The 12717-nt window shown below is 37.3% G+C and overlaps 1 protein-coding gene across 6 annotated transcripts in view; it reads right to left on the bottom strand.

Annotated features, from left to right (window-relative positions):
- TRPC4 (transient receptor potential cation channel subfamily C member 4) overlaps positions 1-12201 on the bottom strand; it is a 181344-nt gene extending 169143 nt beyond the window's left edge. For all 6 annotated transcript variants that reach the window (XM_036745196.1, XM_036745191.1, XM_036745192.1 and 3 more), the window contains exon 1: positions 11824-12201. In XM_036745196.1, the coding sequence (XP_036601091.1) occupies positions 11824-12201 (378 nt within the window). The remainder of the gene's footprint in view (positions 1-11823) is intronic.
- Positions 12202-12717: the final 516 nt, after the last annotated feature.

Genomic DNA, 12717 nt, shown 5'->3' on the forward strand with positions numbered 1-12717 from the left:
AAGAGGAAGCAGTTCTATGGGAGGAGGGGAGAGGGCAGGTGAGGGGGGAATGAGTGAACCTTGCTCTCATCAGATTTGGCCTGAGGGGGAATACCATACATACTCAGTTGGGTATCTTACCCCACAGGAAAGAAGAGGGAGGAAGATAAAAAAAAAAATAAAAGGCAGGGGGATGATGGAGTGGAGGGCAGATGGGGGTGGAGGTAATCAAAACAAACACTTTGGAAAGGGGACAGGGTCAAGGAAGAAAATTCAATAAAGCGGGATAGGTTGGGAAGGAGCAAAATGTAGTTAGCCTTTCACAACATGAATATTGTGGAAGGGTTATACATAATAATACATGTGTGGCCTAGGTTGAATTGCTCAACTTCTTAGGGAGGGTGGGTGGGAAGGGAAGAGGGAAGGGAATTTGGAACTCAAAGTTTTAAAATCAGATGTTCAAAAACAAAAAAACTTTTTGTATGCAACTAAAAAATAAGATACACAGGCAATGGGGCGTAGAAATTTATCTTGCCCTACAAGAAAGGAAGGGAAAAGGGGATGAGAGGGAAGGGGGGAGATAGAGGGGAGGGCTGACTGGGGAACAGGGCAACCAGAATATACACCATCTTGGAGTGGGGGGGGGAGGGCAGAAATGGGGAGAAAATTTGTAATTCAAACTGTTGTGAAAATCAATGCTGAAAACCAAATATGTTAAATAAATAAATTGCATTAAAAAAAAAAAAATGTACCCTCTCAACAGAGAATTGTTTGTGGATTTAATGACGGCTATTTTTCCGGTGATTTGCACCCCTACAATCTTACCTGTGTTATAGCTGCCTTTAAATGCTTTCATTTTCTGCTACATGGAGTTAGCCATGTTGGCAGCTTCAAAAGGCTCAGTAAAAGAAAATTTCATATTGACTACCACTCATTATAGCATATTCCCCTTCTTCTTGTTAAGGCCCCCAAAGGTCACCTTAACAGCTGGCTTGTACTTGTTCCTGGATGAGAGGGGTTGCATAATTTTCTGCAACTCTGCCTGCTTTCCTAGATGAAAGGATATATCATATAGGAAATGATTAGAACATGATTTAAGCTTACTTCTATTGACATGACACTGAAAATGAAAAGGTTGGAAGAATGCCTTTTCCAACTGCCATTCCACAGAGTTTCTTTAGAAAGAAAATCCAAGAGGAAGTCAGGATCATTAGACACAATCCTCTAGTTTCACTGCCTTTCGGTCATGTTTGAGATTAGTTCTCATAGTAGCTAAGTGACTCACAGTTATTGTTGAAGATTTCATAATTTTAGGGATATGGTCTTCAGGGAAGAAAGGGCATAAAATCAGATAAGGTTGAACTAGCTCTTGCTGGGCTGACCAATGAACAATGAGTTATTTATACTAAATGACATTACATCTGGCACACAGCTCAGGGTCTAGCACGCATAAGGTACTTAAAGGCTTTTCGATTGATTTGTTATTAAATTAATTTTCATTTTCATTTTCAAAGATGTTTATCAAATTGAATAGAAGTGAACTATGTAATAGTCACTTCCTATGTTCAAGGTACTGCCTTAGGTATTATGGAGGATAGAAAGGTACTTCAAATATGGTCTTTGCCAAGTAGGTTAGAATTCAATGAGTGAGATAAGATATACATATACATATATAATATATATATATATATATATATATATATATATATATATATATATTTGAATAGATATAATACAAGGTAAAATGTTATAAGTGCTACCATCATTGTAAGTAAAATGATATGGGGCACAGAGGAGGGAGAAGTCATTCATTCACTTCTGGTTGGGGGAGGTCACAGCTGGTTTCCTGGGCGAGATGGCATTTAATTTTGAAGAATGGGTAGGATAAATTTATGGTCCACTGTGTGTTGTGATACTTCTTTTGTCTCTATCCTCAATGAAATCATAAGCTATTTGGTTATACCATGATGACAAAAACAAAACATTCAACAAATAATACATGGCTACACACAAACAAAGGCTAATTGGTGTGGCATGATAGGCCTTAAATACAATAAGTAGCTAGGGAAAGGAGAGATTGGTGCTAAAGCAACTAGGTAATGCTTGATGGAGGGATCAGGAGCATAGTGGTGGGATGGGGAGGATTTGAGCTGGGGTTTAATGGTTGGATATTATTTATATAGGTGTTAGAAGATGAGAGGAAAGTATTTCATCCAAGCAGGGGTGCAGCATGAATAAAGGTAGAGTGGCAAAAATGTTCTAGTTAGTGTCAGGAAAAGACCTTGACTATATTGGAAGTTGCGCATAGAAGGTGGTAGGTATGTATATATATGCATATGTATATACATATATACATACATACTTATATACATGTATGTATATACATATATATATATATATATAAAATATGCATATACATATGTATGATGGTCAATTGATAAGGAGGTAGGAGAGAGCAGAGGGATGAAAGGATGATCGAGCTTAGATTTAGAGCTGAGAGGTGCCTTAGAAATAATTTAGCCCAATACTCTCATTTTATATATGAGAATCCTGATGTCTGATGAAATTAGGTGGCTTGCCCAAGGAGGGAGGAAGAAATGAATTCCTGAATAGTGAGTGACTTGGTAAGCTCTGTTATGAAAGCATTAATCTAGTAGCCAATGGTGGATAACCTTACATGATAGAGTTCTGTACTTGAATCACAATAGGAAAAAAGAGAAAGGGAAAAATTTAAAGATATTTCAGAAGTCTGGACTTGTTTACATAACAGATATGAAGAATAGAGGAGAAACAAGAATTAGGAGCTTTCCACTTTCTATCTTAATTTTAAGTGTAAAGGATATCTTATATGTCTTAAATTGACCAACATTTTTAAATGCCATTAAAACAGGTGAACTCTCCTATCTATAAAACACTGCTAAGTGCTGCCCCCTAAAGGTAGGTTATTTAAGTTACCCAATCAAACAACTTTATTACACCAATACAGAATACCCTACATAGATAATCTATGACTTAGCAATACCCCACATGAATATTTCTTATGAGGACCTTTTGAATCAGCTACAATGAAAATTGGATATGACCTCAAAGGACATGAATAAAATCCATTATATAGAAATAATTGAAAGTCAGATAACCTACCAATTGGTGCCAAAAAGTCTAAGAAGTTACCCTTAATATTCCTAGTAAGAAAATAATGAATAGAAAGGTTTGCAGAAAGAAAATGTAACTTCCTACTTGGGTAGAACCAGTTCCAGGAAAGAATGTAAATCTTGTTATAATCCAACGAATTACATAGTGCTATTAAATCCAACCAAAAAGCAATTCATTTAATAAACATAAATTATTCTCCTACTATATGAAGACACTGGACACTCAGCAAGAATTTGAGGAACTACTATACAAGAAATATGAAATACTAACTTATTCACTTACAGTGAAAGAATAAGGAACCCTTAAGTAGTCAATAAACTCGCCTGTGATGGATTACAGTGCTTCCAAAAAGTTGATGTATAATTTAAATAATATCATTCAGTTACCATGCAAAATTAAAACATTTTCTTGATATCATTGTGCTTAAAAAAGAAGGGTTTAATACATATTGAAAAGATGTTGCAGATGAGTTGTAAGTGAATTTTTAACTGAATAATTAACAATAACTTAGTGAAGCTGACATAGGAAGCTAAATGCAGGAATATTTATAATGTCCTAAATTCAAAACTGATGACAGTAATCCTAAAGGATGAATAACACCATGTCTTATTAATAAAACACAAAGATGTCCTGATACATTATTTGCAAAATCAATAACAGATTTTAGAATAGCACAATTTTCTCTCTCAAGAGAAAGAATATTAGGGAAGGAAAAGATTGTGGAACTTGACTTGTGATAATTTTGTAAAAGAATTATTCTCCCATTAGGTATCTTCCTAGAGAAGTACTTACCAGTAAAGAGACCTTAATGTGGGTTGTTCTTTTTTTAATCTTGGGATTGTTTTACCTCTTTGGAGGCTTGTTAGACAATGTTATTTCCTGATTTGTCACTTACTGCTTTCAGTGTTTATCTACTGGCATCAGCAGGTCCCATGAGATTTAACAACAAAAGGAACTCCTTAAAGTTTTTGGGGCTTCACAAGGTAGATTTGAATGCTATTTTTAGTTACAATGACATGAAGTAGAATCACTTGAAATGGCTATGAAAGGATCCTAAGTGTTACAACATACTTGATATTAAAACTTTTTTGTGTGTGCGTGTGTGTATGTGCTTGTGTGTATGTGCATGAGTGTATGGGGGGGCAGTATTGGTGTTAATTTGAAATAAATGAATTAACTATTGAAGACACTGGGATGATAGAGCTTGCCATCCTAAAACACAATATCTCCTAAGTGTATGATTAAAAATAATTACCAAATAGTACATATGAATCACTACCTAGGTTACATGTAGTATCAATATAGAAGTCTATGGATGCCCAAATGATTCATGGATAGATTTAAATGGGTATGTAATTTTTAAATTATATATATTTATATATAATATATAATTAACTGTATTTTGATAGAATTACTTCCGTTTGTAATCCTCTATATTTTATTTTGTTTATCTCAAAAATTATTTTGAAAAGAGGCCTATCTATAAGTTTCACCAAACTTCCAGAAGGGTCCATAACACACAGAAAGGGCAAGGATTTCATTTAGAGTGTTATGAACAGATGGACTGTTAAACTCTACTGGGCTTCCCTAAACATTGGGGAAACATGGTGTGTGTTATATCAAAAGCATCTCATAGTTCTACATTATCATTTCTATACCAATATACCGAGAACTGTGAAGTGTGTAAATCATTGTTTCAGGATTACAAAGATCAACTTAAAAGACATGCTACTTTTTTCTCCCTTCTACCTTCATTTAAGAGGAAACTAGGAATGTGCAAATACAAAAGGAATGCTTGGCCAACAGGCAAGACATGAAAGAAATTTACCAGATACACACAGTCTGGAATCTTTCAGATTCCTGACAGATCCAAACCTTTAGTGTCTTTGATTAATTATAGGGATTCAGACAAAATGCCTTCAAGGTGCCAGCACTTGTTTCTGAGAACAGAATTTAGCTCTGTAGATGAACTTCTTCCAAGGAAAGTTCTTATAATAGCAAATATCTTTCCCAGATGCCCAATTACCATAGAAAACATAAACAATGTTGGCCCAGTTGAGAGAACCAAACTATTTATAAGAATTATGGAAATCCATAGGTGAATCTCCTTCGGGAAATAGAGACAATATGGTATATTAATAGAAAGTGTTAGGGATTTGAGTCAAATTTATAGGAATACAAGTCATTTCCCAATTGATAAATGGTTAAAGGATATGAACAGGTAATTTTCAGAGGAAGAAATTACAAAACTATAGTCATATGAAAAACTACTCTAAATCACTATTGATTAGAGAAATGCAAATCAAATCAAGTCTAAGGTACCGCATCTGTACTGTCAGATTGGCCAACATGACAAAACAGGAAAATCATAAATGCTGGAGAGGATGTGGGAAAACTGGAACATTGTTACATTGCTGGTGGAGTTGTGAACTCATCCAGCCACTCTGGAGAGCAATTTGGAACTATGCCCAAAGGGCTATAAAGATGTACATACACTTTGACCCAGCAATACCATTTCTAGGGCTGTATGCCAAAGAGATCATAGCAGTGGGATTTGGGCCCATATGTACAAAAATATTTATAGCAGTTCTTTTTGTGGTGGCAAAGAACTGGAAATCAAGGGGATGCCCATCAATTTGGGAATGGCTAAATAAGTTGTGGTATATGAATGTAATGGAATATTATTGTGCTATAAGAAATGGGGAAGAGACAGACTTCATAATAACCTGGAAAGACCTACATGATCTGATGTTGAGTGAGGGGAGTAGAAGCAGAACACATTATACATGATTACAGACACATGGTGTCTGTGATGACTAAATTTGATGGACTTGGCTCTCTTCAGCAATACAAGGTTCAAAGACAGCTCAGGACTCATGATGGAAAAAGCTATCCACATCCAGAGAAAGAATTACGGAGTCTGAATAGATTGAGGCAAACTATTTGCTCTCTATATTTTTTCTTCTTTTTTGATTTTGCTTCTTCTTTCTCATGATTCATTCCATTGGTTATAATTTTCTTTACAACTTGACTATTGTGTAAATAAGTTTAATGCAAAAGTATATGTTTAACCTATATCAGATTGCATGCCATCTTGCGGGGAGCGGGGAGGAGAAAGAGGGGCAGAAAATTTGGAACTCAAAAACTTGTGGAACTGAGTGCTGTAAACCAAAAAAAAAAATAGATTTTAAAAAATAGTAAGTGTTAAAATTTAGTTTAATTTCTCTCTTCTCTCTGGAATGTTGGTCATTTTCCTGAAGTATCCCATTATTCCATGACACTGTATGACATCCTGTTAACCACAGTATAAGCAAATATTCAATGCTTTTATCACCACTACTGGGAAAAAATAATTTCTATTCCTATTTTGCTAATAGGAAAGATATTAAAAGTGTTAAGTCCTATATAAGTGTATGCCTGAGATATGGTTCTAAATGACATTGCCTTGAATAGGGAAGAGGAGTCTGTGGCAAAAGTGGCCTAAATATTTCTGAATCATTCAAACCAGCTTCTAGTTGTCCTTATTATATATGAGTAATCCTAAAACAATAATAAAGTAAAATTAGCATAGTCTAGACTTAAATGTTCTTAACCTGAGATCCATGAACATTTAAAAATATAATTTAATAACTAAGAAATTATTGACAACTTAGTAGAGAACAATTTTGGTGGAATGACAGATCAGTCAGAATTTTGGTCAGAAGTCAGATTGTACGAAACTAAGAAGAGAATGAGATGACAAAAAGTGGAGCTGCATATTATAGAAGGCCTTTTCAAGGAGTTCATCCACAAAAAGCAGAAGGGATAAGGGACCATGGTTAGTGGGATGGAAGGGTCAAGTGAAGATATTTTTCATGATAGGGGAGAAATGAGCATGATTGTAGGCAGTAGGAAAGAAAGCCAGTAGAGAGGGAAAGATTAAAAATAAGTAGGAGTGGGCAGAGCCAAGATGGTGGCTGAAAAGCAGGGACACACTTAAGCTCTCCCCCAAATCCCTCCAAACACCTGTAAAAATGGCTCTGAAAAAATTCTAGAGCTGTGGAACCCATAAAATAGCAGAAGGAAGCAGGTCTCCAGCCCAAGACAGCCTAGATGGTTGCTGGGAAGGGTCTATTGCACCGTGCTGGGAATGGAGCACAGCCCAGCATGGGCCTTGCCAGAACCAACCAGACTGTCAGTCAGGCAGAGCAGGCTGTAGGGCCATGAATCACTGAGCTGTAGCACTTACCAGACTTCTCAAGCCACAAACACCAAAGACCAAGGAGCAGGTCAGTGGGAAAACTGATATATCTGGGTGAGAGAAGGGTGAGGTCCACCACAGCCCCGGGGGTGGCAGAGGTGGCACAGGGTGGGCAGCAGGAAGGTCCTGTAGCTGCTTCCAGAGCTTCAGCTGCGGTTGCTTCCAGCCCCAGGCCCATACAGTGGGAGGAATCAAGCAGCGGATCAGAGCAGGAGTGCAGGGAGCACTTTGTGGGTGCAGAGGCAGGGTTCTCTTGCTTTGTGCTGCTTGGATCTGGGCCACAGTCCTGGTTGGTGGTTCCTGGGGGCAGAGGAGTGCAGGTGTGGCAGAGCTTGTGGTGACAGTGGAGTAGAAGTAACTCCGAAAACAGCAGCACAACTCCTAAAGCTTGGGTACTCTCTATTCTACAAGAAGTCATACCCTTACAAAAAGCTCAAGGGTCAAGTAGTTGGCTGAGAACATGAACAGGCAGTGAAAATGGACTCAGGCTATAAAATCTTTTCTTGATGACAAAGAAGATGAAAACATACAGCCAGGAGAAGTCGACAAAGTCAAAGAGCCTACATCAAAAGCCTCCAAGAAAAGTATGAATTGGTCTCAGGCCATGGAAGAGCTCAAAAAGGATTTGGAAAGGCAAGTAAGAGAAGTAGAGGAAAAATTGGGAAAATGAGGGGAGGAGGTAATCAAAATCAAATACTTTTGGAAAGGGACAGGGTAAAGGGAGAAAATTAGTAAAGAGGGACTGGATAAGATGGTGGGAAATATAGTTAGTCTTTCACAACATGATTTTTGTGGAAGTGTTTTGCATAATGATAGATGTGTGGCCTATGTTGAATTGCTTGTCTTCTTTGGGAGGGTGGGTGGGGAGGGAAGAGGGGAGAGAATTTGGAACTCAAAATTCTAAAAGCGGATGCTGAAAAAAAGTTGTTTTTGCATACAACTGGGAAAAAGATAAGCAGGCAATGAGGTATAGAAATCTATCTTGCCTTACAAGAAAGTAAGGGGAAAGGGGAAAGGGGGAGTGGGGTGACAGAAGGGAGGGCTGACTGGGAATGCGGAAATCAGAATATATGCCATCTTGGAGTGGGGGGGAGGGTAGAAATGGGGAGAAAAATTGTAACTCAAAATCTTGTGGAAATCAATGTTGAAAACTAAAAATATTAAATAAAATATGAGAATTTAAAAAATAAGTAAAAGAATGGCTTTGACAGAGGGAGCAATCTGGTAGAGGAGACAGGAAGGAGTGGGATCACTTGAACAGACAGAGGGGTTAACAGTGGTAAAAAGAAAGCCCACCTCATCATATGAGACACATTTAAAGGAGGAGGAAGTGACAGAGAGCATCTGATTGAAATAAGATAAGGAAGAGTGGAAAAGAGGGAGTTCTTGGTGAATGACTTCAATTTTTCTGTAAAATATGGTGGTGTTCATTTGAGAGGATAAGTTGCAGGAGAAGCCATGAGAGGTTTGAGGAGAGATGAAAAGCCACTATGGAGAGTTGGATAGTGAGGTGATAAGGCAGGTATAGAAGGGTTACCCAGTACTAGTAAGGGCCCATTTGAGCTTCTGTAATGTAAATTTGTAGTGGACCCAATCAGAACAGTTGTATGATTTTATCCAATTTTGTTCAGAAACATTATACACACATTTTATATGAGAGAGACAGAGAGATGGAGAGACAGAGAGACAGATACAGAGAGACAGAGAGAGAGAGAGAGGAACAAAGGTGGCAAATGGTTGGAATGATCTAAAGCTGAGTTTGGCATGGTGTAATAGGTGAAATGATAAGGGTCCTAGCAATTTAAGAAAAGACAGTGTAGAATTGAATTGCCTCACCAGGGAGTCAAGACAGAGAAAAGAGGAGAGACTGGCACTAGTGCAAGAATACGGCTTGGAAATAAATTGAAGACTCAAGAGATTAGAAGTCATGCTGGAGACAAAGATTAGAGTTTGGTAAGGGAAGGCAAAATGAGAGACGAACATTCAATAGATTATTTTTGAATACAAAGATTTCAGAATTATTCAAAATGAAGGTGGATGTTTATGGTCGATGGCAAGATCAAGAGTATATGACCATCTTTCTATGTGGCTGAAGTGAGATGAAGGAGTAGGTAATGGCAAGTGAGGAGGTTAGGTTTTTGTGAGTTAAATATGTATGTTGAAGTCTCTTAGTATGACATCAGGAGTTGGCATGGAGAGAAAAATTGTGAGCCATGTAATTCTTGGTGAATGACTTCAATTTTTCTGTAAAATATGGAAGTGTTCAGTTGAGAGGATAAGTTGAAGGAGAACCCATGAGAGGTTTGAGGAGAGATGAAAAGCCACTATGGAGAGTTGGACGGTGAGATGATAAGGCAGGTATAGAAGGGTTACCCAGTACTAGTGAGGGCCCATTTGAGCTTCTGTAATGTAAATTTGTAGTGGACCCAATCACCAGAACAGTTGTATGGTTTTATCCATTTTTGTTCAGAAACATCATACACACATTTTATATAAGACAGAGACAGAGACAGAGACAGAGAGACAGACAGAGAGACAGACAGACAGACACAGAAAGAGAGAGAGAGAGAGAGAGAGAAAGAGAGAGAGGGAGAGAGAGAGAGAGAGAGAGAGAGAGAGAGAGAGAGAGAGAGAGAGGAACAAAGGTTGCAAATGGTTGGAATGATCCAAAGCTGAGTTTTGGCATGGTGTAATACATGAAATGACAAGGAGCCTAGCAATTTAAGAAAAGAAGACAGGGTAGAATTGAATTGCCTCACCAGGGAGTCAAGACAGAGAAAAGAGGAGAGACTGGCACTAGTGCAAGTATATGGTCTAGAAATAAATTGAAGACTCAAGAGATTAGAAGTCATGATGGACATTCAATAGATTATGTTTGAATACAAAGATTTCAGAATTATTCAAGATGAAGATGGACATTTATGGTTGATGGCAAGATCAAGAGTATATGACCATCTTTCTATGTGGCTGAAGTGAGATGAAGGAGTAGGTAATGGCAAGTGAAGAGGTTAGGTTTTTGCGAGTTAAATATGTATGTTGAAGTCTCTGAGTATGACATCAGGAGTTAGCATGGAGAGAAAAATTGTGAGCCATGTAATGAACTCATTGAGGAAGAAAGGGGAATGACTTGAAAATCTGTAGATAATGGCTGCTTGAATTTCTATTTGGTGATATAAATAACATTAATGATTATAAATTATGTAACTATCATTAATCTCAAAGGAGTTAATGAGTGATAGGGGAGAACCTGGAAGTGGTAATGCGTACATTTAATGATTGGAAGCTTCTTCTTGAAACAAAGATCCATGTTTGATTCAGCATTAAGTATGTTCAAGGCAACTACGTGGTTCAGTGGATAGAGTGCTGGGCTTCAAGTTAGGAAGACCTGAATCCAAATCCAGCCTCCAGACCCTTACCAGCTATGTGACCCTGGGCAAGTCACTTAACCTCTATTTGCCTGCACTGGAGAAGAAAATGGCAATCTACCCCAGTATCATTTGCATGAGGCAGCTAGGTGGAACAACAGATAGAATGCCAGGTCTGGAGTTAGGAACACTCATCTTCTTGAGTTCAAATCTATCCTCAGACACTTACTAGCTGTGTGATATAGGGCAAATAACTTAAACCTGTTTCCCTCAGTTTTCTCATTAACAAAATAAGCTGGAGAAGGAAATAGCAAACTATTCCAGTATCTTTGCCAAGAAAACCCCAGGTGTGGTCATAAAGTGTAGGACAGTATTGAAAATGACTGAACATATGTTCAAGGCCCTGGGAATAAAAAAAAGAAAAAATAAAAATGGAAAACAACCACTGACCTTGAAGGGCATTCATTTTACTGATAGATATTTCTCTTTTAAATACCCATATTCTTATGGTAATAATCTGAAGCTATGAGTCATGGAATGCTGTGATCTTGGAAGAATAAAAGTTTGTTCATCCCAAGGGCAACAAAGAAATTCATGGTAGTAAAAATAATAAGCTGTCACATATCATCAATGGAGGATTGTTCAGATGAAGTGGGATAACGTTTGTCATCATAGATGAATGGCTAGTAAATAAGGTGAGCAAACCATGAGGCAAAAGCAAATAATAACTGGTAGATGACATACCTTCTCCAATTGTCCCTATAGAATGTCAAGAAACTGTCAAAGAGAAAATCTCCCAGAACATTGAATAGACCCCCTGTATTGAATATACGAGAAAACATGGTTGTGATTGGCAAAAGATAGAAGGCATGGGTCATCTGTAATCTGCAAAAAATGGAAGGCTGTATCTATATGTTTGTACACACTCAAATGATATCACAGATCCATCAAAGTATACATACAAGCATTTTCTTTTCTAACAGCCCATAATTTGTCCATTATAGCCCTTAAGAACATTAGGTACTTTAACACCCGCAGAATCTTGCTTGGAAGACTCATAATTAATGGTGGTAATTCTGCACATACCTGTTTCTCTCCACTAGGTTTCTTGTGGTTTAATAGCAGCTCCACAGCCCCCACGACTTCCTTTCTTATGGCATGTAGAAGGGCATCTCCAACATACACATTAAAACTTAAGAGCAATTCAATAAGTTCTAGGTTCTCGTTTTCGATCGCAATGAGGAGAGCAGTTCTTCCAAGGGGATCGATGCAGTTAATATTAATTTTAAAATAAATTTCTGCCTCCTCCAGGGATTTCTTGACACTGGCATAATCTCCCTTCTCCACAGCATTCAAATAGGCTTTCTCTGATGGTGAGAGTTCAGATTCTGCTCTTACAATCCGAAGAGGGATGCGATCTCTGTAGGGAGCATTGACATTCCTTTTATAATAGAACTGAGCCATGTTTTATGCCATGTTATTTCTCTGAATCTGAAATCACACATGAAAAACACAACACAAACCATAATATTAGTAAGAAGGCTTTCATAAACTTCAAGACATCTAATTCGACTCATTTAGTTTTTTTCATGCCAACATCAAAGTTTGTTTTTAAAACAAATATTAAATGTGTTTACTTTTTACTATATGAAATTGCAAATTAGAATTGCAACTGTCACTCAAATTAATTTCCAACTATTTAGAAATGTACATTTAAAAGCTATAATCCAAATAGCATGCAAGGTAGTTAATGTATGACAAATTATTTGAAATGTAATATGAAAGTTACTTGAGTAGCAAAATTAAACAGAAAATGCTTCTATATATTTGTGGGAACTACTTGTAAAACAACCAAAAATGTGCACTCTTGCTGGCATAAATCCTCAGGAATCAGAATCTACATCTTGAATTTAATCCCTTCAGTTGAACCAGTTCACAGTGAATTGTATCAAGGAAAATCTGAATGATCAATTTGGCTAC

The sequence above is a fragment of the Trichosurus vulpecula genome, chromosome 2, assembly GCF_011100635.1.
Source record: "Trichosurus vulpecula isolate mTriVul1 chromosome 2, mTriVul1.pri, whole genome shotgun sequence".
Taxonomy (NCBI): Eukaryota; Metazoa; Chordata; class Mammalia; order Diprotodontia; family Phalangeridae; genus Trichosurus; species Trichosurus vulpecula.